General features: G+C 42.5%; 1 protein-coding gene across 1 annotated transcript in view; it reads right to left on the minus strand.

The window, feature by feature from the left end:
* Window positions 1–27,903, minus strand: part of BARX2 (BARX homeobox 2) — a 63,901-nt gene that overhangs the window by 11,822 nt on the left and 24,176 nt on the right. Inside the window, exon 2 of the mRNA XM_058194910.1 lies at window positions 2,363–2,660. Within this exon, the coding sequence (XP_058050893.1) occupies window positions 2,363–2,660 (298 nt within the window). The remainder of the gene's footprint in view (window positions 1–2,362; window positions 2,661–27,903) is intronic.

The following is a 27,903-nucleotide window of genomic DNA, read 5'->3' on the forward strand; positions in this document are numbered from 1 at the left end:
GTGGCTGGAAAGATCTTCAATGCTTATTGGAGAAACAGACTTAAACCCTGCAGAGGATTTCCTTTCTGAAGTGGTGATACGATGAGGCTCAAAGGTTACCGGCTCTTAGAAAATTAAAACTAGGTCTTTTGTATTTTAAAGCATCTGCCTGGTTAGTCTTTTCTCCTCTCTATAGCATGTAGGTAAAAGGAAAAGGTTCCCCTTACACATATGTGCTAGTCGTTCCCGACTCTAGGGGGCGGTGCTCATCTCCATTTCAAAGCTGAAGAGCCAGCGCTGTCTGAAGATGTCTCCATGGTCATGTGGCCGGCATGACTCAACGCCAAAGGCACATGGAACGCTGCTACTTTCCCACCAAAGGTGATCCCTATTTTTCTACTTGCATTTTTTAACCTGCTTTCAAACTGCTAGGTTGGCAGAAGCTGGGACAAGTCACGGGAGCTCACCCCGTTACACGGCACTAGGGATTCGAACCGCTAAACTGCCGACCTTTCGATTGACAAGCTCAGCGTTTAAGCCACTGAGCCACCACGTCCCTCCTTTATGTATTTATGTATTTATGCTTTATGTAGCCGATAAAGCAGCCCAACTCTGTCTTTTAAGGCTGCTAAATGTTGTTGTTGTTAGGAGATAATTTTGTGTGGCTCGTTTTTATTTGGTCATTTTTACTGGTTTTATTTATTGGTCAATTTTATTGATTGCATTCTTATTGGTCGAGGAGTGGAATTAAGTTCTGTCTCTCTGTCCTTCAAGCGCATATCAGTATTCCTGCCAGTATATATTGCTCCACTTAAATTAATCTAAATCTAGAACTTCTGAATGTCTTCTTTTCAAATGGTAAATGTAGAAGATATTTTGTCCCCCCTCCTTTAAACCTGTTAAAAATATAACTGACTTCTATGTTAGTTGTTCACTAATTGTTCACACACATGTCATGTAGCTGGCTCTACCCATTAGGCATTTGGGGCAATCATCAATGATAACAGAAATTAAAGGTTTCAGGGTCAGCTGCTTATCCAATCTCCTGCCTTTGAGATCACAGCTATATATGCAACTGGAATAAGAAAGATAGGATCCTAATCTGTTCATAGGAATTTTTAGGACATCAACGGCCATTGTTTTGAACAGCCCCATAATTTGCAGATTACATGAGTATACAAGAAAGTTAAACATAATTCTTATTTTGCAAACTCTGGCTCATCTTGGCTATATGAGACTTTGAGGCGTAACTTACTCAATATCTTCAGTCAAGTACTGCTAATACTCCTACTCCCAGAGAGCTACTTCTAGAGACAAAAGGGGTAAATCCCTAGGAATATTTGTTTCTAAGTGATTCTCCACTTCCTTTTCCTCCAATTGTCTTAGATTTTGTAGAGGGATTAAGGGATCTTTCATTTCTACAATCGCACCCAGCCATTATGTTGAATGATGTATCATAGAGCAGTAGTCAAAGCTCCATATTATAATAACAACTTGGCTCATGCAGGATTTCTGCTGCCTTCTTAAAGGCCACTAAGTCTCATTTCATAAAGAGAAAACTGATATGGCCTCTTCTAATATTGGTATCCAATGTAACCATACCTGCTAGTCCTCAGGGTATTACTCAGCCTTGAGTTCAATCCACTTTCAAAGATTTTCCAAAGCTGGAGTATTCACAGGACAATTTTACCATGCTAAGATTGCATAAGTGATTAGTGGTGAATTCCTAACGTGGAATCTGATGCAGACATATCATTCTCAATAGCAACTTGCTCTTAGAACCATGCGTAATGCAGAAATCAACCCCTAAATGACCTCCAAATGCTTTAGATGTTAAGTCCCATGCTCCCTTGCCATTGGTGAAATTCAAATTTTTTTACTACCGGTTCTTTGGGCATGGCTTGTTGGGCGTGGCTGGGAAGGATACTGCAAAATCTTCATTCCCACCCCACTCCAGGGGAAGGATACTGCAAAATACCCATTCCTTCCTCACTCCTAGGGGAAGGATATTGCAAAATCTCCATTCCCACCCCACTCTGGGGCCAGCCAGAGATGGTATTTGCCCATTCTCTGAACTGCTCAAAATTTCCGCTACCTGTTCTCTGAACTGCTCAAAATTTCCGCTACTTATTCTCTGAACTGCTCAAAATTTCCGCTACCAGTTCTTCAGAACCTATCAGAACCTGCTGGATTTCACCCCTGTTCCTTGCCACTACCCATGCTGGCTGAGGCTGATGGGAGTTAGAAATCCAAGATACCTTAAAAGCACCAGGTTGCCCATCAAAGCATCAGTGTCTTCTCTAACCAGTTGGTTTGTTCTTTCACCCACCCACCCAACTCAACCCAACCCAACCCAACCCAACCCAATCTCTCCTCAACCAACCTGTCTGGGGTGGACAGATATTTCTGCTTTTGGAATTTCTTCTCTAGTCCCATCAGCTGCAACTCTGTGAAGATGGTCCGGCTGCGACGAGGCTTTTTCAAGGGGAGGGTGGGGTGCTCTGTCTCGGATTCACTGCTTCCATGAGTTTCGTTGGCTTGGCTCTCTGAACAGGTGCTTCCCGAAGGTGGGAGCGGGGAGAGAACGCGAGAGGTGCTCACTGCAGGAATGAAGCGAGAGACCGCTGAAGGCTGTCGGGTGATGACAGAGATAAGTGGATAAGCCCGGAGAGAAGAGGATCCTGGGAAATAAGCATCAGAGAAGGAAAGGCATTACCAAGAGAGGTTGGCTAGACAGATTGCTTCATCTTTAAGGTCTGAGCTCTACTTCGATCAAGATTTGATTAACACAGAGTACATAGTGGATAAGATACTGTAAGGTCTGTACATCAGTTGGGGCCACCAAAAGCAGGGTAGAGGCAATCAGTGGTGAAATTCAAATTTTTTTACTACCGGTTCTGTGGGTGTGGCTTGGTGGGCGTGGTGTGGCTTGGTGGATGTGGCTTGGTGGGCATGGCAGGGGAAGGATATTGCAAAATCTCCATATCCACCGCACTCCAGGGGAAAGACACTGCAAAATCCCCATTCCCTCCCCACTCCAGGGAAAGGATACTGCAAAATCCCCAATCCCTCCCCACTCCAGGGAAAGGATACTGCAAAATCCCTATTCCCTCCCCACTCCTGGGGAAAGGACATTGCAAAATCTCTATTCCCACTTCACTCTGGGAGCAGCCAGAGGTGGTATCTGCCGGTTCTCCGAACTACTCAAAATTTCCGCTACCGGTTCTCCAGAACCTGTCAGAACCTGCTGGATTTCACCCTTGGAGGCAACCTTTCTTTTTAGTGCCTTAATTTTCCTTCTTTCATTTAAAAAAAAAAAACATGTTCCAAACAACAGCAGCAAGCTTTAAGTAATTACCTACAGGCACTGATCGATTGTGGGGTAGGTGTTGGAAAAGAGAGGATTTTATTAGTACAAGAAAGGTGACTTCTCCTCCCTCTCCAAGGCCCTCAGTCTTGAATGGACCCACCATGTGTTTGCAATTAAATATACAAAATCATAAAACTGAGGCGGAAAACATGTAGATTGCATGTGATCTAGTTAAGGCCTAGGCAGCTGATTTAGCCTCCGACATGTCATATGTGCTCTGATTTTCATCCTTCAACTCCTTAGGAATTAGCACTGGAAGGTCCAACCAGCAGAAGATCAAGGCATGGCTGGCCGCCACCTTCTTACAAGCTGGGAAGAAGCATTTATGGACTTTAGGATATAACCCTGAAGGTTACAGGAGTTTCATTGGAGAGATTATAAAACCCATTTCATTTTCTTCCTTTTTAAAAAGAAACTTAACAGTTTATTGGCAAACATAGTCAGCTTCACAGATCAACGTTCTAGAGGCTATTATGAAATAAATATAATATACCTTACAGTAGTAGAAAAAAAAGCTGCAATTGTTTATAGAAGTGCTTGCCTCCACTGGTCATTGGACAGATCAATTTATTGGTCATTGGACAGATCAATTTACTGGTCATTGGACAGATCAATTTATTGGTCATTGGACAGATCAATTTATTTTATGTCTGGACTTGTTTGGCATGTGTTTGCTGAAAAATTCAGCCTTTCTAAAGCATGATAACTAAAGGGCATTATTGTTGTTTGCACTTCTCACATTTTATACATTTGATACCCGAAATAATTTTGAAATTTGGAGTGCTCTTTATTCTAGATTGAATATCTACCTTTAATGACCTTGGTATGTTTTTTTGAATAAGAGGAGAATAAAAACCCATGACAGAAGGGTTTTTGGCCGAGGTACTTAAAGCCACGAGTGTGAACCAAGTCAATGTGTTTAAAAACACAAGCCGAATAAATTCACAAGTGTGTGTTTGTTGTGCATATGTATGGTGGTACACTTTCCACTTTTCCTGAGCACAGATGCCGGTAAATGAGTAAAACATTTCCGTTGAAGGAGAAAACGTGGTAGCAAAATCATTTTTCTGCAAACAACATAGCAGAAAAACAGCATAGCTTACTTAAAAATGGTTTTGCTATCATGATTCTTCCATAGTTTTCTGCTGAGGCACCAAGGAAACCACAAAACCCATTAAAAAGTAATAAATCAATGACACTCAAAAACTATATGCAAATACACACACACACACACACACACACACACAAAACTTGGAAGATTAAAATCATTACAGGGAAGCATTTCTTTTTTAGCAAGGTCTTTCTTCTTAGTACATTAAAGTTGTTGGGTTAATGGTGCTTTCCTTATTTGGGTAGAGTTCAAGGACAAGAATGCCATGGGTGACTGAAGTTTGGGAAAGTCAACACAACTTTAAGGGAAGGTGGTGGAAACATCATCATCAGCTCAACAGGGAAATGAAAAAATATGAAATAACATTTAGCCGACACAGGTAAAAAGTTATGCCGGATCAAAAAAAAAATAATAAATCTGGTTTTTCCTAACCTTCGTCTTTCAATTTCATGAAAAAGGAAGTGCTTCTACTTTTTTTTGCGGGGGGTGGGGGGGGGAGAGGGGCTTTCAAGGAGAAGAACCATTTTGCTGAAGTTGTCACATGTGGGGTGCTCAATTCAACTGGCTGCCAGTTACCATGAAATCTGAACACTCCTCCTCCTTGCTTCCGATCTCTCCCAAACATCGTGGTTTTTAATCAAGCAGTTTCAGGTAGGCCATCACTCTGCTAAACAAATAATTCCCTCAACACTGTCAAACTACTTACTAAATCTGCACTACTATTAATCTTCTCATCGTTCCCATCACCCACCTTCTTCCACTTATGACTGTATGACTGTAACTTTGTTGCTGGCAATCCTTATGATTTATATTGATATATTGATCATCATTTGCATTGTAAATGTTGTACCTTGATGAAGGTATCTTTTCTTTTATGTACACTGACAGCATATGCACCAAGACAAATTTCTTGTGTGTCCAATCACACTTGGCCAATAAAAAATCCTATCCTATCCTATCCTATCCTATCCTATCCTATCCTATCCTATCCTATCCTATCCTATCCTATCCTATCCTATCCTATCCTATCCTATTCTATTCTATTCTATTCTATATTGTCTCCATGACTTTGAAGATTATGGTTTCCACAACTGCATTCTTCTGCTTTGGTTGTAAATCTGGAGAGCTCAGCTGATAGTAAGGAGGAATTCGTTTGCGTCTCATCCTTTAGGGTGGGGAGTGTAACTGAAACCGCAGGAGGGCTGGGGAGGGTGGAGAAGAAACTTCTGAAGATGTTTGCAGTGCTATGGCAACAAGGAAAAGATGGTGCGCTGTCAGTGGCATGACGAGTGACGAAGTGATTGGCAGAGCGGTACGTAGGGCATATCCTTGTCCTATCATTGCCTTGGTAGCCATGAATGAGAAGACTCTTCTTCAGCTACATTTCTCTTTAGAACATAATCATGAAGCTAGAAGGGACCTTTGAGGTCTTCTATCTAGTCCAGGGGTCTGCAACCTTAAATACTCAAAGAGCCATTTGGACCCGTTTCCTACAGAAAAGAAAACACCAGAAGCCACAAAACCTGGGTGGGCGAGGCCAACTCGATTTCACTCATTTCCACCAGTCAAATGAAACCCTTCTAGCCACGCCTACCCAGCTGGTCATTAGGGCAGAACCAGTTGTTAAAAAACACCAGGAACCACAAAATCCTTTTGACATCTCTCTCTCTCCCCTCCCTCCTCCATCTCTCTCCCTCTCTCTCCACCCTCTCTCTCTGTATCTGCCCTGGCACTTCTCCATCCCCTGCCGTTGCCCTTACCTTCTCAGGCCAGGCAAGGAGTGACTGGGAGGGAAAGTTGAGGGGCGGGGCCAGCCAGTGGGGAAATAACCCAACAGGGAGCCACAGCAGAGGGCCCAAAGAGCTGCATGCGGCTCTGGAGCCACAGGTTGCTGACCCCTGATCTACTCCAATTCCCTGTCAAGGCAGGAAATCTTATAACTATCCCGGTCAAATGTTTGTTTGGCTTATTTTCAAAAACCTCCAGTGATGAACACCCAAATTCTGGGAGGCAAGCTATTTCATTGATTAATTGTTTTGACTGTCACAAAATTTCTCCTTACTTCTAAGTTGGATCGCTCTTTAACAAGTTTCCACCCATTGCTTCTTATCCTGCCCTCAGGTGCTTTGGAGAATATTTATTTATTTTATTTATTTTATTTTTTCGCATTTTTATACCGCCCTATCTCCCTAGGGACTCAGGGCGGTTTACAGCCAGATAAAACATACATATAAATACCGAATAAAACCACAGTTAAAAAATTTATTAAATAAGGCCGAATATTTAAAATAAAAATGCAAATAATAAAACCCCATTAAAAACCAAATTCAAAATTTAAAAATTCTAGTCCAGTCCTGCGCAAATAAATAGATGTGTCTTAAGCTCGCGGCGGAAGGTTCGAAGGTCAGGAAGTTGGTGAAGTCCTGGGGGAAGTTCGTTCCAGAGGATGGGAGCCCCCACAGAAAAGGCCCTTCCCCTGGGTGTCGCCAGTCGGCACTGCCTGGCCGACGGCACCCTGAGGAGTCTCTCCCTGTGAGAGCGCACGGGTCGGTGGGAGGCAATTGGTGGCAGCAGACGGTCCCGTAAGTAACCCGGCCCTATGCCATGGAGCGCTTTGAAGATAATTACCAAAACCTTGAACTTTTGAATAAATCTTTTGAATAAATCAAAACCCTCTTCCTTATGATATCCCCTCAAATACTGGAAGACAGCTATGATGTCCCCCACCCCAAATCCTTCTGTATGATTAGCTAAACATACCAAGTTCTCTTAACTGTTCACGGTACACTCTAGCCTCCATACCTCTTTCCTTTGTTGCTCTTTTCTGCACACTTCCTTATTTTTTCATTTTTATTATTTCCTTCTTTAGGAGGAGGTCACATTCTCAGAACCACTTCTGATCAGATGGCATTTGTTCCAGGGGTGGGCTTCAAAAATTTTAGCAAGGGGTTCTTTGCCCAGTTGCTGGGTGGGCATGGCTATGGTGGGCGTGGCCTAGTCTGCCTCCTGCACCACAATGGGGGGGGGGGCATTTTTGCCCTCCCTGGGCTCTGGAGGATTTTGTCGAGCCTCCGGGAAGGTGAAAACAGCCTCCCCAGGCTCTGGAGGCCTTCTGGAGGCCAGAAATGGGCCTGTTTCCGGCCTTCCCGAACTTCTGATAGGCCCATTTTTCACCCTCCCTGAGCCTCCGTGCGTGCCCTGCATTTACCCGCATCCAAAATAGGTCGTGTGGTGACTCCTGGGAGGGGTGGGATGGGGTGAGTGGGCCAGCCAGAAGCGGGATTTGGGGGTTCTTCGAACTGCAGAGAATCTTAGCTAGAGGTTCTCCCGAACCCCCAGCAGCCCACCACTGATTTGTTCATAAGTTTCCTCCTCACTGAATCGGTTCTAGACTGAAAGTCAGCATATTTAGCGGACAACCATCTGTAGAATGGATGTTCTTCATTCAGCGCTTCCCAGAATCTCCAAAGAACCCCCAGATTGAAAATCCAGCTAGCTGTTTACCAAACCTGAGTTAGACGGACTCATGTTTCTAAGCGATGTAAAGTCATTTAACTTTTTCTGTGTTTTTAAACTGAAAAACAAACAAAAAAAAGTGGAAAAACCTTAGGGCTGCCTTTCACGTTAAAAGGAAAACAGGATGATGGTTGTTTTTTTTTTAAAAAAAAGCTAAACAATTAACCAAGCTCGGCAGATAAGATGTTGGCCATAAACTCAGATGACCCAAGCTCTATTCTGAGTTCTGACTCATGGCGTGACCTTTAACAAGTCACTTTCCTTCTCCATCTCCATTTCATTTTCATTGGCATCCCACTCCTCAAAATGCTGTCTTGCAATTAAATCCCATTAATTGGAAAAATCGTCGTTGTCATCAAATGTCCATCACTGTACAGATAGTCCTCAATTTATTACCATATTTGAGAACAGAATTGCTGGTGCTGAGCAAGGCCGTTATTAAGTGAGCCCCACCCAATTTTATGGCCTCTTTGGCCACGGTTGTGAATGAATCACACGGTTGTTAAATGAATCTGGTTCCCTGGTTGACTTTGCCTTTCAGAATCCAGTTGGGAAGGTCACAAATGGTGATCTCATGACTCCGGGACCCTGCAATGGTCATAAATACTTGTTGTTTCTCAAGCACCCAGATTTTGACCATTGCAAGGATACTGTGAGGGTCCTAAGTGCAAGAATTGGTGGTAACCCACTTTTTCAGTGCCATTGTGACTTTGAACGATCGCTACATGAATGGTTGTAAGTTAAAGATTACCTGTAGACCAGGGGTGAAATCCAGCAGGTTCTGAACCGGTAGCGGAAATTTTGAGCAGTTCGGAGAACCGGCAAATACCACATCTGGCTTGCCCCAGAGTGGGGTGGGAATGGGGATTTTGCAGTATCCTTCCTCCAGGAGTGGGGAAGGAATGGAGATTTTGCAGGATCCTTCCCCCAGGAGTGGGGAAGGAATGGGGATTTTGCAGTATCCTTCCCCTGGAGTGGGGTGGGTATGGAGATTTTGCAATATCCTTCTTCCAGGAGTGGGGAAGGAATGGAGATTTTGCAGGATCCTTCCCCCAGGAGTGGGGAAGGAATGGGGATTTTGCAGTATCCTTCCCCTGGAGTGGGGTGGGAATGGAGATTTTGCAATATCCTTCCTCCAGGAGTGGGGAAGGAATGGAGATTTTGCAGGATCCTTCCCCCAGGATTGGGGAGGGAAAGGAGAGTCTTTAATATCCTTCCTCCAGGAGTGGAGAGGGAATGGGAATTTTTCAGTATCCTTCCCCTACTACGCCCACCAAGCCCCACCCACCAAGCCCCGCCCCACCCACAGAACTGGTAGTAAAAAAAAACGCTGCCATCCTATCAGGGGGAATTTTAATTCTCTCTTTCAACATGAGGACTTTTGGTAGGAAGAACTTTTTTCATATGATGAAAGAAACAGCTAAATGTTTTCTTTAAGGAATGGGGGGACAGTGCCTTGCAGCTTTCCCCTTCCAGATTCAGATCTCTCTGTGCAGTTATAGGGGGAGCCTTGTAGGAAAACGCCATCGTATTTCTTGAACTGGGTGAAGAATGATTTATAGGAGCAGAAGCTCTGCATAACCAAAGGAAGCTCATGTGAGTCATAATGTTTTTCACTGAACCGAAGGTAATCAGATCTGTTCCATCAACAGGACAAGACTGGAGGGGGAAAGGACAAGATTTACAAGGATCTCCAATTCCTTCCATCAGTAGCTTTCTTGAATGTCTCCAAGGAGAATAAATGAATTGATTGGCCAAAGCCCACTTAAGTGAGTTAAGATGAGATGTGAAAGATAAACTTCCTGGTAGAAGAGTCCACCATTAACACTACCTGGGCGTAACACAGGGGGTGAAATCCAGCAGGTTCTGACAGGCTCTGGAGAACCGGTAGTGGAAAATTTGGATAACCGGCAAATACCACCTCTGGCTGGACCCAGAGTGGGGTGGGAATGGGGATTTTGCAGTATCCTTCCCCTGGAGTGGGGTGGAGTGGGAATGGGGATTTTGCAATATCCTTCTCCCAGAAGTGGGGAAGGAATGGGGAATTTGCAGTATTCTTCCCCTGGAGTGGGGAAGGAATGGAAATTTTGCAGTATCTTTCCCCTGGAGTGGGGTGGGAATGGAAATTTTGCAGTATCCTTCCCCTGGAGTGGGGTGGAGTGGGAATGGAGATTTTGCAATATCCTTCTCCCAGAAGTGGGGAGGGAATGGGGAATTTGCAGTATCCTTCCCCTGGAGTGGGGTGGAGTAGGAATGGGAATTTTGCAGTATCCTTCCCCTGGAGAGGAGAGGGAATGGAGATTTTGCAGTATTCTTCCCCTGCCACGCCCAACAAGTCACGCCCACAGAACCTATAGTAAAAACATTTGGATTTTACCACTGGCGTAACACAATGTGCTAAAGATTAATATGAGTAGGTAGGATCATACAGATGGCCAGTATGAGTGCCAATGAGAAACTGTTTTGTTGAGAACAGTCGAAATAATTTTCAGAAACTGGAAAAGTAATAATATTAACAATTGGATTCAAGAGACACGTGACTCATCTGTGGTTGAAAAAGCAATGCTATCTGAGAATCCAAAATGACCCAACATGTTTTCCTGTAGCAGAGATTTTATAATGTTAGAGAGTCATTAATTCCCCCCCCCAAGATAAATTTAGAAATCTGTTTGACATTTGATATGTTTGGTGGGGGGGTGAAGAGTTGTTTATTCTTCTGCTGTAACTTTATTTTTAGATGATAGATACTGTGTTTCCCCGAAAATAAGACCCTGTCTTATATTTTTGAACCCCAAAATAAGAGCTTGGCCTTATTTTCGGGGAGGTCTTATTATTTTGGGGCAGGTAGAGCAAGATTACCCCCACCCTGTCAAAGACCTTGGAGTTTTCATATCTAATGATCTAAGTGCCAAAGCCCACTGCAACTACATAGCAAAAACCTAAACTTACGTAGCTTCTTTTCCAAAAACATCACACTACTGACCAGAGCATATAAAACTTTTGCTAGGCCAATTCTTGATTACAGCTCGCCTGTCTGGAACCCATACCACATTTCTGACATCAATACAGTTGAGCGTGTCCAGAGGTATTTTACGCGAAGAGTTCTCCACTCCTCCATAACCAACAAAATACCTTATCCCACCAGACTTGAAATCCTGGGTTTAGAAAACTTGGAACTCCGTCGCCTTCGACAGGACCTGGGTTTAGCTCATAGAATCATCTATTGTAATGTCATTCCTGTTAAAGACTACTTCAGTTTCAACTGCAATAATACAAGAGCTACCAATAGATTTAAACTTAATGTCAACCGCTCCAGTTTGGGTTGCAGAAAATATGATTTCTGTAACAGAATTATCTGTGCTTGGAATGCATTACCTGACTCTGTGGTCTCTTCTCATAACCCCAGAAGCTTTAACCAAAATCTATCCACTGTTGACCTCACCCCATTCCTAAGAGGACTTTAAGGGGCATGCATAAGAGCACAAACGTGCCTATCGTTCCTGTCCTATTGTATCTTTTCCTATATATATATATATATGCTTATACTCAGTGCTGGGATTCAGCCAGTTCGCACCACTTCGGGAAAACCGGTTGTTAACTTTCTGAGCAGTTTGGCAAATGGGTTGTTGGAAGAAATCATTAGGGCAGAGAACCGGTTGTTAAATTACTTGAATCCCACCACTGCTTATACTTCCTTGTTTCTCCCCATATATATGTTTATACATTATATAATCTTTTTGTGTGATGCTTGTGTATATTGTTATGACAAAATAAAATAAAATAAATAAATAAATAAATAAAGATGGGGCTCCTCTTGCCATCTTACCTGATTTCCAGCTCTGTGGTTAAATATTTTTAGGGAGGGCTTATTTTTGGGAGGGAGGCTTATTTTAGCATATGCGCTCAAAAGCCCCATTGGTCTTACCATCAGGGGATTCTTATTTTTGGGGAAACAGGATAGATAGATAGATAGATAGATAGATAGATAGATAGATAGGCAGGCAGGCAGGCAGGCAGGCAGGCAGGCAGGCAGGCAGGCAGGCAGGCAGGCAGGCAGGCAGGCAGGCAGGCAGGCAGGCAGGCAGGCAGGCAGACAGACAGACAGACAGACAGACAGACAGACAGACAGATAGATAGATAGATAGATAGGCAGGCAGGCAGGCAGGCAGGCAGGCAGGCAGGCAGGCAGGCAGGCAGGCAGGCAGGCAGGCAGGCAGGCAGACAGACAGACAGACAGACAGACAGATAGATAGATAGATAGATAGATAGATAGATAGATAGATAATATCAAGATAGACAGATACAATTAGCCATGTCAGGCCAAGTTTTTGTTCCAGGCAAAACTTGGCTAAATCTTTTTTTGGAACAAAAGTAAAAGGGAAGGAAAGATTTATGGATTGGAGGCTTGCTGGCACGTCAGCTTCGCTGGGAGGCAGAAATGAGATCTTGGCTGAGTGAACCCTGTCTAAGATGATGGAGGAAGAAAAATAAAAAATAAATGAACTGGCAATGGAAGAGCTCTTCTCCGCTGGCTGGAGACAGTCAAAACAAAACAAAAAGAAACAACTTTTTTCTCTCCATTTCTGGCTGCAGGTATGCAGAGATTCCTAATTCCTGATTGCCACCGCCTCTGCCCACCTCCCCTTCGTTCTAGAAAATGGATCCTTCACTCAATCCAGAACTAATGGACAAATTGTATGTGCATTTGCTTTTTTTAATGCTATAGAGCACTGCACACCAGAACAACTGGACACAAGAACAGTTTTTTCCCAAACGCCATCACTCAGCTAAAGAAATAATTCCCTCAACACTGTCAAACTATTCACTAAGGCTGCATTACTGTTACTATTAATCTTCTCATCGTTCCTATCACCCATCTCCTCCCACTTATGACTGCATGACTGTAACCTTACTGCTTGTATCCTTATGATTTATATTGATTGTTTCCTAGTATGATTCGATTGCTTATTTGTACCCTGTGACTATCATTAAGTGTTGTACCTTATGATTCTTGACGGATGTATCTTATCTTTTTATGTACACTGAGAGCTTATGCACTGAAGACAAATTCCTTGTGTGTCCAATCACACTTGGCCAATAAAAAATTCTATTCTATTCTGTTCTGTTCTGTTCTGTTCATGCTATGCTATGCTATGCTATGCTATGCTATGCTATGCTATGCTATGCTATGCTATGCTATGCTATGCTATGCTATTCTATGCTATCCTATCCTATCCTGTTCCGTTCCCTTCCCTTCCCTTCCCTTCTCTTCTCTTCTCTTCTCTTCTCTTCTCTTCTCTTCTCTTCTCTTCTCTTCTCTTCTCTTCTCTTCTCTTCTCTTCTATTGAAATAGTCGTTCTTTTAAAAAATTAATCTGCTGTTCAAAATGCATTATGAATTCTGCTCAACACTGAAAATTAGATTTAGGTAATTTATGGCAACTGCACAGGGATGGTCTTATTAAACTCCCTATTCTCTGTTTAAAAAAGGGGTTGTAATGAAAGGGACATCGTGTCTCGCATTCAATCTATGGATCATATGATTTGGTGTGGTATCCAAGCCGGACTGAGAGTGCATTGTACCACAAACACCTGTTCATTGCATTATCCGAGTGCAATTTGGAAACTTGTGCTGCGAGATGATAGCTTACCGTTCACTCTTATGTTACAAGTCAATGGAGAGAGTAAATCTGGCTTGGATTTCTGAGTCAACAACTCCACCATAACCCAAAGTCAGTGCATTTAAATCAGCGGTGGGTTCTAACCAGTGTTACCACCGGTTTACGTTGCGCAAGCGTGTTGAATTGCTGAACAACTGAGGCGTGGCAATCCACTCTGCTGTGCCTTTCAGCTGAGCTAAAAACTAAGGAATAAAGGTAGATATAGCACAGGAGCAGATGGGAGGGCCCAGCTGATAGTCAGAGCGAACCAGTTCATTCTCACATCAACATTTCCTCTACTGACTCTCCCGAACCGGGGAGAACCGGTAGCAACTTGCCACTGATTTAAATGTAGGCATGCAGGAGAGAAATGAATAAGTGACAATCTCCAATCCATGGAGAAAATAATGTAAACACTCTACATATTTTACCTTTCTACCACTGATGCTACTCCAGAGTAAGAGCAACTACTCATAGTGTCCTTTCTTTTCCTATTCTTTTCCAGAAGAGCTCATATTCTGGCCTAGTTCATGCATGTTAAGACATTGGTTGAGTGGTTCCAAAAACACACTGAACCTAATTGACCCTAACAATTATTAGTTAGTCTAATTGTTCAGAACAATCTAATTGTTCCGGTAGTTAGAACAATTAATCAGTGGAACGACTTGCCTCCAGAAGTTGTGGGTGCTCCATCATGGGAGGTTTTTAAGAAGAGACTGGACAGCCATTTGTCTGGAATGGTGTAGGGTTTCTTGCTTGAGCAGAGGGTTGGACTAGTAGACCTCTAGGGTCCTTTCCAACTCTGTTATTTGGTTAAAGTCATGCTGTCTATAGGGAAGGTATTTTATGCCACTGCTTTGAACCTTCAGTCTTCCAAGAAAAACTTCAGTTGCAATGAAGAATGCAATTACATTCAAATCTGACAAATTAATTAACTAATTAGCCAAACTTCTGCTAAAAAGGGAACATCAAGGATTTCTTCGTTGTGTTTTTAAAAACGTCTAAGATCAGTACACAAGCTACGTTCTGTTCCTCCTTCTTTAACTCTCAGATTCCCATTCATTTCAAACCTTCCCGTTTGATTTACGGTACTTCTACCGCAAAAGTGGTATTTGCAGAGCCCGTTCTTACTTTTTCAAAGCAACTTTTCAACTCCGCTTTGCTGTTTAATTGGGCATAATAATGGTAATGAATGAATCTGACTGCAGTCTGCACTTAAAGCTTTCGTGCCTTAAGGTGTTTGGAGGTTAGAGGGAAAGAAAGAAAAAAACACAACAAAAAAACAAACAAAAAATCCAGTTTCTAATCAGGGAAGATAATTAACACTCTAAGATGACAGTTTAAAAATACTACTATATACATCTTCAAGGCAAATGCTCTGACAGTAACTAATTAGCTCTAAAATATTTGACAATCTGCAACTTTTGGAAAAGCCAGAAGAAGTTAATGAAGGCAGTCCTGAAAAGTAATGTTTAAACCTAATTTAACATGTATTATAACAACTCCACCCATAGGTTGTCAGATTCATTTATCAGCCATAATCATATACTTGTCTGACAGCTAGACTGAAGGGAATTTGTAGGGCAGAGACCTGGAGCTAAATCATGGTTTGTTTAGTCCTGGTTGGCTGAATCAGCTATCGTTGGCTGGATTTGTACAAGATGCTACATTGATTACAGTTCTCTGCAATCTTGCACGCAGCCAAAATATGGCTTATCTGCCTTCAGATTTATTTCTCTTCCAGTTCTTCAGTGAAGCAATTTTATAACTGCGCCAAGATATTTAAATACCCACTGAATTTATGCTTTTCACACAGGCTGCAGATTGAAGGATGTGTAATGCAGATTCTTTATCTGTCTCCTTCCTTCTGCAGTAAATACAGGGCTAGCCTGTTAGAGTAGCAATTCAAAACTTGGCTGGCACATGCACACACCCTCTTTGGCTTTTCGATTGTCTCTTCTTGAATGTAAACAGAGTGCAAACCCCACTCCCTTCTACCATGGATGATGTTATTCAGTTGGGTAACGAAACACCTGCAAGAAAACGACCAAGCTCAGAGAGCACCATTCAACCTGCGCTACGAATATTCTAGTTCAAAAGCTGTTCTTTCTTTATTTGAGCTAGTGTTTTTAATCTATTTTTGATCAGCATTTTATGTATAAGACTGATGCAAATTGGGGGGAGGTTTGCTCATCAAGGCACAAAGAATCAAGCTATTCATCGTAACCTGCTAGTTTTAGAAAGTAAAATGACTTGTTGTGTTCTCTTCAGTTGTTGGCATGTTTTCTACCACACAAGCGAGGAGATGGCTCAGGTCTCCTTCGTTAGTCTTGACTGCTTCCCACTCACACGGACTTTCTCCAGGTGACATTAAAAATTGATTCATCAAGTAGAGTGGATCCCATTTTTGACAGGTTAAATACAAAGGGCCCAGGCGGTGGCTGCAAACATAAACATGCTTAGCCCCATTGAACTAAAACATGTACGAGATCCGGTTGCAGATCCACCTCTGTATTCAAAAGGCACATTATTAACTTAGCATATCGGCATTTGAATGAAGGCATGCCTAAATATAAATCAATTGGCTGCTGGCTTCCTCCTTTATTAATTAATGCAATATCCATAAGCGAGCATGAATTATGGCTGCTGACTCACGCAGGTCACAAAGGATGCCTCGGGTTTCACAAGCCCATCCTTCTTCTGGCTGCCAAGAAAGCAGTGGCTATAAATGCCACCGTCTTTTCCTGCTTCCAACATGCAAAACAATTTGATGAATGACAGAGGAGGGGAAAGAGGGAACTTAATTATTTGCAAAATAAGACCTGCTTTAATTCAGGGTTGTGCCAACTTTTGGGAAATACATTTCTCACCAAGTAATATTTCTTAGGTGAATGACATGTCAGGCACAGAGAAGAGGTAGAATAGAACAGAATAACAGAGTTGGAAGGGACCTTGGAGATCTTCTAGTCCAACCCCCTGCTTAGGCAGGAAACCAGGGGTGAAATTCAAATTTTTTTCCCTACCAGTTCTGTGGATGTGGCTTGGTGGGCATGGCAGAGGAAGGATATTGCAAAACCTCCATACCCACCACACTCTGGGGCCAGCCAGAGGCGGTATTTGCCGGTACTCCGAACTACTCAAAATTTCCCCTACCAGTTCTCTAGAACCTGTCAGAACCGGCTGGATTTCACCCCTGCAGGAAACCCTTCAGACAAATGGTTATCCAATCTCTTCTTAAAAACCTCCAGTGTTTATATGGGTTGTGTGAAGACAAATGCATTTTATTCTGGAGAGATTATCCCGCAAGCTGGGATAGCTCAGGCAATAGAGAAGCCTGTTATTAAAAACACAGAGCCTGCAATTACTGCAGGTTCGAGCCCGGCCCAAGGTTGACTCAGCCTTCCACCCTTTATAAGGTAGGTAAAATGAGGACCCAGATTGTTGGGGGGGCAATAAGTTGACTTTGTAAAAAAATATACAAATAGAATGAGACTATTGCCTTATACATTGTAAGCCGCCCTGAGTCTTCGGAGAAGGGCGGGGTATAAATGTAAACAAACAAAAAAAAAAGCCCTAATCCTTACTTGAATTGCCAAAAATCCAGAAATCTAAAACTCAGTAGGGTTCTGTGTATAGCCATGGATGTTTGAAATCACATTCTGGGTTTCTTTCTAGTATTTCCCCCTCTGGTTGGTTGCTTGTTTTGGATAGGTGGGTTCTGAATTTGGGAGCTTCTCTGGGTGGCTGGAGACTGGTCAATCCAGTATGAGCTGCAGCAACATTGTGGGATGGAGCAGGCTAAGATGCAAATCTCGTAATCCTCTTGTCTAATATCATGTTCTTTTTGAAAGATCTAAGGAAAGCTGGGCAGAGCTGTGCTAACGATCTGCATTGCTTTGATTGATTGATTATATGTCATCATGTCCTTGTTGACTCTTAGCAGTCAAAAAGATAGATCTTCTCCAAGTCAATCTGTCTTCAATAGGACGTTTTAGCTTTCCCAGTAATATAGTCATCATCGCTGTAATTGAATCCATCCAACTTACTGCTGGTCTCCCTCTTCTTCTCTTTCCTTCCACTTTCCCCAGCATTACAGCCTTTTCCAGAGAACTAGACCTTGGCATAAGGTGTCTCAAGTAGGATAATTTGTGACTGGTCATTTGTGCCTCTGAATTCATTTGAGCTCCATTTTGATGATCCATGGGATTCTCAGGAGTTTTCTTCCAAATCAAATTTCAAAAGTCCAACTGTTGTTTTCTTAAATGCAGGGGTCTTCAACCTTAAACACTCAAAGAGTCATTTGGACCCGTTTCCCACAGAAAAGAAAACACCGGGAGCCACAAAACCCGTTCAGTGCCTGACTATTTCTTGAGCAGCCACAAAACTAGGATATGTAGTTGAATTAAATTTTCTGTTTTCTTCTGAAGCTTTTCTTTTCTTGGATTTATCCATGGTTGGCCTACTAGGGGTTGAAAAGCTCAATAAATCATGTGCCAGCGGGTGTCACAAATTGGCGGTTGTGACACATATTTTGAGTGACAGGGAGCCGCAGCAGAGGGGTGAAAGAGCCACATGCGGCGTTGCCTGCATGGTTGCCTGCATGGTTCAGATCTTGGTAGGCGTTGATAGCTTTTGAAATCTGAATATCTTCCCACAAGGCTTCCATTGCTACCCAACCAAGTGCTAGTCTGTAGGATATTTCTTGATGATGTTTCCTGTACTGTTGATAGTCAATCCTGAAAATCAGAAGCTACCCACTAGTATTTTTCTTGTCATTTCTAAGGCTGGTTGCTGCACCTGCTGTCATTAGTTTGGTCTATTTGGTATTTAATCTTAACCACAATCTCTCAATTTGATCCATATCCTTCATTATGGAGGTTGTCTTCATTTACGACATTTATAAAAAAAGAAACATTATAATTGCCTTTTTCTTTCTTTTTGTTCTGACCAAGGCTTCCTGCAAAGGCTCATGTCCCTTTGCTTCACCTTTATGTCTTATGGGAAGGGGCCAATCATCTCCAAGCTTTACTCCCAAGTCGCCCCTTTTGTCTTAACTGTTTTTACCTTCTGGCAGCTCTGCACACGCGCGCACTGGGAACAGGCTCCCCCTGTTCCTCTGCCTTGCTAATGTCAAACTCTGGATAGTCCGTGTCAGCACATAACTCCCAGATGGCCCTGGCCCCATCTTTGTCTCCGACACAGAGCCCTCGTCCGAGCCTTCCCCAGACTCCAGGACTGGCCCATGTTCCTCCCCAGCCTCCTCACTGTCCGACTCTGCTGCCAGCCCCGCAGGCCACCGGCGGACCACACTTTCTTTCAATAATGCAACTGTACTATTCCTCCGGCACATGTACTAACCATGGACTGACATTTCAGTTGTGTTCTCCTATTATTCAAATTGTCCCAAATCTTTCCCTACCTCTGGACTTTTGTCGCAAGAAGACTTCTGCAGGAAGCTTCCTTAGATCTCCTGAGCTCTGTTATTTTCATTCTTTGGTATCATTCATGTCACAATCGAAAGAACACCCTTGCCTTGCCCCCCCGCCCCCCCTCCTCAATGGGCCAAAAATAAACCATGGAGCCAGCTCTAAAGAACAGCTGCACAAACAATGCCATTTAGAAGAATGCATCACGACACATGATCGAGTTTTCTGTCTGCCTGCGGAACCTTTGTTTTTCATCAATTAGCCCTCCTGGGTGGGTAACAGGCAGAGAAGCGGCCCAGACAAATTAAGAATGTTAGACACTCTTTTTTCCAAGAAATTCTGGAAAAAGAAACATTGAAAAGACTCAGATATACAACGGCACAGCAAGAAATGGAGGAAGATGTCCCTTTGGCTGCAAAGGTGCTTGGTTTTTTTTTTTAAAAAAAATTATTTATCCCGTCGTCTCATTTCCAACAGAGATTATGATAGGACCAAGTAGTGTTATTTGATTAATGATCAGCTTTTAATAGACACAGGGAGATAACTTATTACTGTAAAATATATTAGCATCTTTGAAACCCAAACACTTTATATAGCATTAGCAGATAGCGTTGGGCTAAGATGCAGGGTTTTATTTCCACCCAACCGTATAGTTTTTGCGGCTAGTCGTTACCTCTCAACCTAACCTTACCTTCCAGGATTGAAGCAAAATGAAAACGTCAGAATCACAAGATGCAAACTGGACAATAAATGTAGCAAACAACCAAATAAAATACAAGCCTGTGCAATGTCGATGGAGATTCTCAGTCATCCAGGTCATGGTTGTAGCAAAGGTGCTTTTTTCAAGTGGCAACTAGACCAGAGGTCATCAATCTTTCGGACCTTGGGGACCACTAAATTCATAATTTTAAATCCCACGAACCACTAATATGGTCTGCCTAATGACCGCCTGGGTGGGGGTGGCTAGGTGGTCATGTGACTGGGTGGGCATGGCTAACTAGTTGTCACTCATGTCAAGAGGTGCCCTTACCAGTCTCTACTCGCCCCTCCCCTCCCAGCTACTCCTCGCCTCCCCAGGCTCCTTAGGGCCCTAACAGGAAGCAGTTGTTGGAGCCAAGCAGCCACCACGTGAAAGAGTTAGCAAAACAGCTTAGTTCAAATTGGATCTGACCGAAAAGGAGGCTCAGTAGAAGCATCTCACTGAGGACTATGAGCATAGGCTTTCCAAGAAGAGGGAAGACCTGCAGAAGTGCAAGGCACCTGGAGCCTCAGTGGGCTGACATGGCCAGCCAGTTCCAGGCCATGATACAAGATCCTCCGGCTCTTTGCTTCCCTCCAGCCTTCACCCAAAGCCCTGCACCAGGAGGCCGAAGCAGACCCCAAGTCAGAATTTCTGTCCCCCTCCGACCCGCACAAAAAGACCCCGAAGGGGGAGACTCTCTGCAGTAACACAAACATTCATTGCATATATCTGTCCCAGGGGTCGTAGTTTGAGGACCCCTGATTTAGTGCAATATAAAAACTTCAAATAATTTTTCTGCGGACCACCAAAATTTTCTCACAAACTACCGGTAGTCCACGGGTAACCGCTGAAATAGACTTTCTGTTTTCAGCTTCTGAGCTGAGCTGAGCTGAAGAAGCTTTTGGATGAGAAGCAAAACGTTTTCAAAGAAAAACCAAAAAGCCCAACTGTCTCTTGAACAAAAAGCACCTTTGGTACAAGCCAAGGGCCTCTGGTGGCTCAGACTGCTAAGACAGTCTGTTATTAACACAGCTGCTTGCAATTACTGCAGGTTCAAGTCCCACCAGGCCCAGGGTTGACTCAGCCTTCCATCCTTTATAAAGTAGGTAAAATGAGGACTCAGATTGTTGGGGGCAATAAAAGTTGACTTTGTATATAATATACAAATAGGATGAAGACTATTGCTGACATAGTGTAAGCCGCCCTGAGTCTTCGGAGAAGGGCGGGATATAAATGCAAATAAAAAAATTAAAAAAAGCCAATGCAATATTCATTTAACAAACAAAAATTACACGTAGAGGTTGAGCGATGTCTTAATACCAACATCTGAGGACTTAAAGAGCAATGGAGAGGTTGAAGTTGGGGTGAACTGCGATGGACCCACTAAAAGCTACATTGTGCCAGACATTGGTGCCTGGCTCTCTTTCTAAGGAAGGAGGGATCTTTTTCGATGTGTCCTTTATCCTGGCCATTATGGAAGTATGTTGGAAGGAAATGTTTTCCGCAAATAAATAAGTACACCATATGTCAGTGTTGGCACCGAGTGCCGAAACAGGAGTGCACTGGGGAGCGCTAGAAGCCGGAAGAGCAGCTTGTGCTGGTGCGCATGCGTGGGAGCACTGAAAACCAGAAGAGCCATTCCCCGGCGTGCATGTGCACACCGGGAAGCTGAGCTTCTGGTTTCCGGCGTGCGCAAGCGTGCCGGTCACCTGGTCTTCTGGTTTCTGGCACGCATGCGCACACAAAGACCAGCTGGACCGCTCAGCTTCCCGATGAATACATGTGTGATGGGGAGCTGCTGTACCAGTTTCCAGCACGACCGCGTGCGTGAAGACCAGTTGGCCAGCATACATGGAACCCAGAAGAGTAACGGGTGATGGCTGGCGTGCCCAGAGAGATGGCTCTGTGTGCCACTTCCGGCATGTGTGCCAGAGGTGGGTTTCAGCAGGTTCTGACCAGTTCTGGAGAACCAGTAGTGGAAATTTTGAGTAGTTCGGAGAACCGGTAGTAAAAATTCTGACTGGCTCCGCCCCCATCTGTTCTCTGCCTCCCAAGTCCCAGCTGATCGGGAGGAAATGGGGATTTTGCAATATCCTTCCCCTGGATTGGGGAGGGAATGGAGATTTTACAGTATCCTTCCCATGCCACGCCCACCAAACCATGCCATGCCCACCAAGCCAGAACCGGTAGTAAAAAAAGTTAAAACCCAGCACTGATGCGTGCCATAAGGAGTTCAGAATAGGCCTTGTGGGAAGGGTGAGAAAGAGAGACAGAAGGTGGATCAAAGATAGAATGGAATATCCAACAGAAGAGCACGGCTGAATGAGTTGAACGATGAACAAAAAAAACCCCCTCCCCATTGCAACATTTTGTTCTGGGCCCTTTTTAGAAAAGAATCATTCAAATATCTGTCGAGGGGGGGGAAAAAGAATAAAAATAAAACAAGCGAGAGAAATGATCGTATGATAACGAATCAGGATGCTGGCAGAGGTCAGTTTACAGGTGCACCGCTCCATCTGCCTAACCAGTTAAGGCGAAGCATATCTTAAAGGCAAGCCTGGGGAATTAATTGTAACTAAATTTGTTCCAGCGCAAACAACGGAGCTTAACTGATTTGTGGATCAGGATGATTTACATTCTTTGCTTAGTGAACTGCCTCCAAATTTGTTTCTCCTAGCATAGGAGCTAAAGACAGTAGGTATAACTTCCCTGGCAAGTGAAAAGCAACAGAATAGAATAGAATAGAATAGAATAGAATAGAATAGAATAGAATAGAATAGAATAGAATAGAATAGAATAGAATAGAATAGAATAGAATAGAATTTTATTGGCCAAGTGTGATCGGACACACAAGGAATTTGTCTTTGGTGCATATGCTCTCAGAGTACATAAAACAAAAGATACGTTCATCAAGGTACAACACTTACAACACAATTGATGGTCAATATATCAATATAAATCATAAGGATTGCCAGCAACAAGTTATAGTCATACAGTCATAAGTGGAAAGAGATTGGTGATGGGAACTATGAGAAGATTAATAGTAGTGCAGATTCAGTAAATAGTTTGACAGTGTTGAGGGAATTATTTGTTTAGCAGAGTGATGGCCTTCGGGGAAAAAACTGTTCTTGTGTCTAGTTGTTCTGGTGTGCAGTGCTCTATAGCGTCGTTTTGAGGGTAGGAGTTGAAACAGTTTATGTCCAGGATGTGAGGGATCTGTAAATATTTTCACGGCCCTCTTCTTGATTCGTGCAGTATACAGGTCCTCAATGGAAGGCAGGTTGGTAGCAATTATTTTTTCTGCAGTTCTAATTATCCTCTGAAGTCTGTGTCTTTCTTGTTGGGTTGCAGAACCAAACCAGACAGTTTTAGAGGTGCAAATGACAGACTCAATAATTCCTCTGTAGAACTGAATCAGCAGCTCCTTGGGCAGTTTGAGCTTACTGAGTTTGCACAGAAAGAACATTCTTTGTTGTCCTTTTTTGATGATGTTTTTGATGTTAGCTGTCCATTTTAGGTCTTGCGATATGATAGAACCTAGAAATTTAAAGGTTTCTACTGTTGATACTGTGTTGTCTAGTATTGTGAGAGGTGGAAGTATGGAAGCTTTCTCCTAAAGTCTACCACCATTTCTACAGTTTTGAGTGTGTTCAGTTCCAGATTGTTTTGGTTGCACCACAAGGCTAGTCGAATGACATGGCACAAATACCTCCTATTTGTGAGAAAGTTCTCTGTTGTTTTTGGATTTGAGTTGCGAATTATATTAATGAAGCAACATGGAATATGTAATTGCCGCCCAGCTGCTTAGAAACCAAACAATGGCAATACTGCAATACTACACAGGCAATTTGCAACTAAGACACAGCTATAATGAAACGTCTTCCTTCACCGCTGAGATAGAGATGAACAAAAGGAAGGACTTACTTAATCTATAGCTAAACTGCAGGAGTTGCTGCTGTCGGTTGTAGAGATTTTATCAATATAGGCACTTTTAAAACAAAATTGGGCCAGCTCCTAAAGACTAAGCTATTCATGGCCACGAGTCTCCATGTCTGCTATTTTGGTTTATTTTATTTATTTTTCATATAACCACCTATTTTCCTCAAAGAGAGACCCCTAAATTCCTAAACTCTTATGGGGAGCCCTTAACACACTTGGAGTTCCAGGCCTGGACACAGAACCAGATCTTCAAGGCCTTAGAAAAGGCCAACAGAATTGGGACTAAAGTTTTCCCCTTTTTTATGTGAGTCACAGTTGCAGCTCAGGAACGTTTACCCTTTCTGATACAATTAGTTAGTTGGAAAAGGTGCCACTAATCTCCTGGTTTTTGCTTATCGTAGACTTAACACTGGTTTCGTCCTTCAATGAATTTATCTCTCTTTAAAAAAGAGATTCCCTCTTGGAATTCAGACAGACAAACTGAGATCACAACTATTTTATCTGATGAGATGTCTTACAGTAGTGGTCAAAATTGTGGAAACCTTTTGGGAAAAGTGTATTTTCTAAAAACTAGCTAATAACACCACTTCTTTTTTTGGAAGGAAGTGGTACCATAAAATTATGTATCAATGGAAAGATAATTTAATCAAGAATGTAATGCAATAACTTTTATGAAGGATTTGCTATAACTGCTGTCTGGTTCGGTTCTGCAGCCCAACAAGAAAGACACAGACTTCAGAGGATAATTAGAACTGCAGAAAAAATAATTGCTACCAACCTGCCTTCCATTGAGGACCTGTATACTGCACGAATCAAGAAGAGGGCTGTGAAAATATTTACAGATCCCTCACATCCTGGACATAAAATGTTTCAACTCCTACCATCAAAACGACGCTATAGAGCACTGCACACCAGAACAACTAGACACAAGAACAGTTTTTCCCCCGAAGGCCATCACTCTGCTAAACAAATAATTCCCTCAACACTGTCAGACTATTTACTAAATCTGCACTACTATTAATCTTCTCATCATTCCCATCACCAATCTCTTTCCACTTATGACTGTATGACTGTAACTTAGTTGCTGGCAATCCTTATGATTTATATTGATATATTGACCATCATTTGTGTTGTAAATGTTGTACCTTGATGAAGGTATCTTTTCTGAGAGCATATGCACCAAGACAAATTCCTTGTGTGTCCAATCACACTTGGCCAATAAAAAATTCTATTCTATTCTATTCTATTCTATTCTATTCTATTCTATTCTATTCTATTCTATTCTATTCTATTCTATTCTATTCTATTCTATTCTATTCTATTCTATTAGAATAGCAGTTACAGTTTAAAGAAGAAAAATGAAAATAATGCAAGATACACGGGAAAGAGGAGGATTAAAATGCCTAATTTAAAACTGTATTATGAAGCAGTTGTTCTTTCGGTAATAAGTGATTGGTTTAATTTGACGGAGGAAAGGATTTTGAATATAGAAGGTTATGATTTATTATATGGTTGGCATGCATATTTATTGTATGATAAGAAAGTAGATAAAGCTTTTAAGAATCATGTGTTGAGAATTTCTCTTCTGCGTGTCTGGAAAAAATATTATTATAAGTTAAATTAGAAAATTCCTATATGGGTATGTCCTCGCACGCAGTAGAGAATATAAATATAGAACAGGAACAAGAAATGATTACTTATAAAGATCTTTTATACAATGAGAGAGGAAATTTACAACTAAAATCTTTGGATACATTAAAAGAAGAAGGGAGGAATTATACTTGGTTTCAATATGGACAGTTAAAGGCTAGATGGAAAGAAGATCAGAAAATTGGTATCATTCAAAATGAAGAAAATCTGGTTAAACAAATTAGAAATCAAACTCAGGGGCATATAAAGAGATTGTATACTGTGTTGATAGAAATAGATTCTGAAAGAGATTTAATAAAGGATTGTATGATAAAATGGGCACAGAATATTCAAGAACCAATAATGTTGGAAACATGGGAAAAAATTTGGTTAGAAATGTTAAATTTGCAAGCGCAGAATTTAAGGGAAAATTTTTATACCGCCCTTCTCCCGAAGGACTCAGGGTGGTGTACAGCCAAGATAAAACACGAAATATATACAAGTTAAAACATTTAAAACCTAGCAAATTACAAAAAGGCTGAATATTAAAATTTAGTTTTAAAATCTTAAAAATATTAATAAAACCCCAAATTAAAATTTGACACTATTATGCCAGTCCCGCTTGAATAAATAGGTGTGTTTTGAGCTCACGACGGAAGGTCCAAAGATCAGGCACTTGAAGTAAGCCAGGGGGAAGTTCGTTCCAGAGCGTCGATGCCCCCACAGAGAAGGCCCTGCTCCTGGGGGCCGCCAGCCGACACTGTTTGGCGGACGGCACCCTGAGGAGACCCTCTCTGTGAGAGCGTACGGGTCGGTGGGAGGCATAAGGTAACAGCAGGCGGTCTCGTAAATACCCGGGTCCTAAGCCATGGAGCGCTTTAAAGGTGGTAACCAAAATCTTGAAGCGCACCCGGAAAACCACAGGAAGCCAGTGCAGGCTACGGAGTAGTGGTGTTACGTGGGAGCCACGAGCGGCTCCCGTTACCACTCGCGCAGCCGCATTCTGGACTAACTGTAGCCTCCGGGTGCACCTCAAGGGCAGCCCCATGTAGAGAGCATTGCAGTAATCCAACCTAGATGTAACCAGAGCGTGAGTGACTGTGCATAAGGCATCCCGGTCAAGGAAGGGACGCAACTGGCGGACCAAGCGAACTTGGTAAAAAGCCCTCCTGGAGACGGCCGCCAGATGTTCATCAAAGGACAGCCGACCATCCAGGAGGACACCCAAGTTGCGAACCACCTCCAATTGGGTTAAGGTCTGGGCTATTCCCAGGCCATTCCAGCAGTGGAATATGATTATCTTGAAACTCCCCCCCAAAATTGGTGTTATTAGCCATAAAACCTCAAAAATTCACTTTTCCCAAAAGGTTTCCATAATTTTGGCCACTACTGTATATGCAGGGATGTCGCATTTCCACAAACCCTTCTTTCAAATGAATTTGTTAGAAATGTAAGAAATCATATGGGACATATTCAGGGGTGGAATCTACTTACCTTCCTTCCTGGTTCGGAAATGTGCGCACACACTCCTCTGTGCATACACAAAAGCTTTCTGTGCATGCGCAGAGGGTACAAAACACATTACTTCCTGGTTAAAACCAGGAAGTAACAATGGTCGTGTGGCAGGCATGACTCAATGCCAAAAGCGCACGGAACGCTGTTACCTTCCCACCAAAGGTGGTCCCTATTTTTTCTACTTGCATTTTTTACGTGCTTTCGAACTGCTAGGTTGGCAGAAGCTGGGACAAGGAACGGGAGCTCATCCCGTTATGCAGCACTAGGGATTCGAACCACTGAACGGCCGACCTTTCGATTGACAAGCTCAGCGTCTTAGCCCCTGAGCCACCACGTCCCTCATATAAGGAATAAGGGAATCACAAAAATAAATATGTGAATATGTAGGGGGGGGGGGAAACATAAACTGTGGATATACACCGATACTGGGGGTGAGGGAGGGGAGAGAAAAGAAAAGGCCAACAGAGCTGGGACTAAAGTTTTCCCCTTTTTTATGTGGGTCACAGTTGCAGCTCAGGAAAGTTTACCCTTTTTAATACAATTAGTTGGAAAAACTGCCATCTAACCTCCTGGTTTTTGCTATCGTAGACTTACACTGCTTTCTTCCTACAATGGATTTATCTCTCTTTAAAAAACAGACTCTCTACTCTCTTGGAATTCAGACAGACTAACTGAGATCACATCTATTTTATCTGATGAACTGTCTTACAGTAGTGGCCAAAATTGTGGAAACCTTTTGGAAAAAGTGTATTTTCTAAAAACTAGCTAATAACATCACTTTTTTTTTTGGAGGGAGTAGTACCATAAAATTATAAATCAATGGAAAGATAATTTAATCAAGAATGTAATGCAGTAACTTTTATGAAGGATTTGCTATTAGAATAGCAGTTACAGTTTAAAGAAGAAAAGTGAAACACGTAGAAAAAACAAAACATACAAAAATGATTACCATAGAAAAAACGAAATATCACAAAAATGATCACCATGTCAGTTAACACTTAGTTTGGTAACCTTTAG

The sequence above is a fragment of the Ahaetulla prasina genome, chromosome 9 (genome assembly GCF_028640845.1).
Source record: "Ahaetulla prasina isolate Xishuangbanna chromosome 9, ASM2864084v1, whole genome shotgun sequence".
Taxonomy (NCBI): domain Eukaryota; kingdom Metazoa; phylum Chordata; class Lepidosauria; order Squamata; family Colubridae; genus Ahaetulla; species Ahaetulla prasina.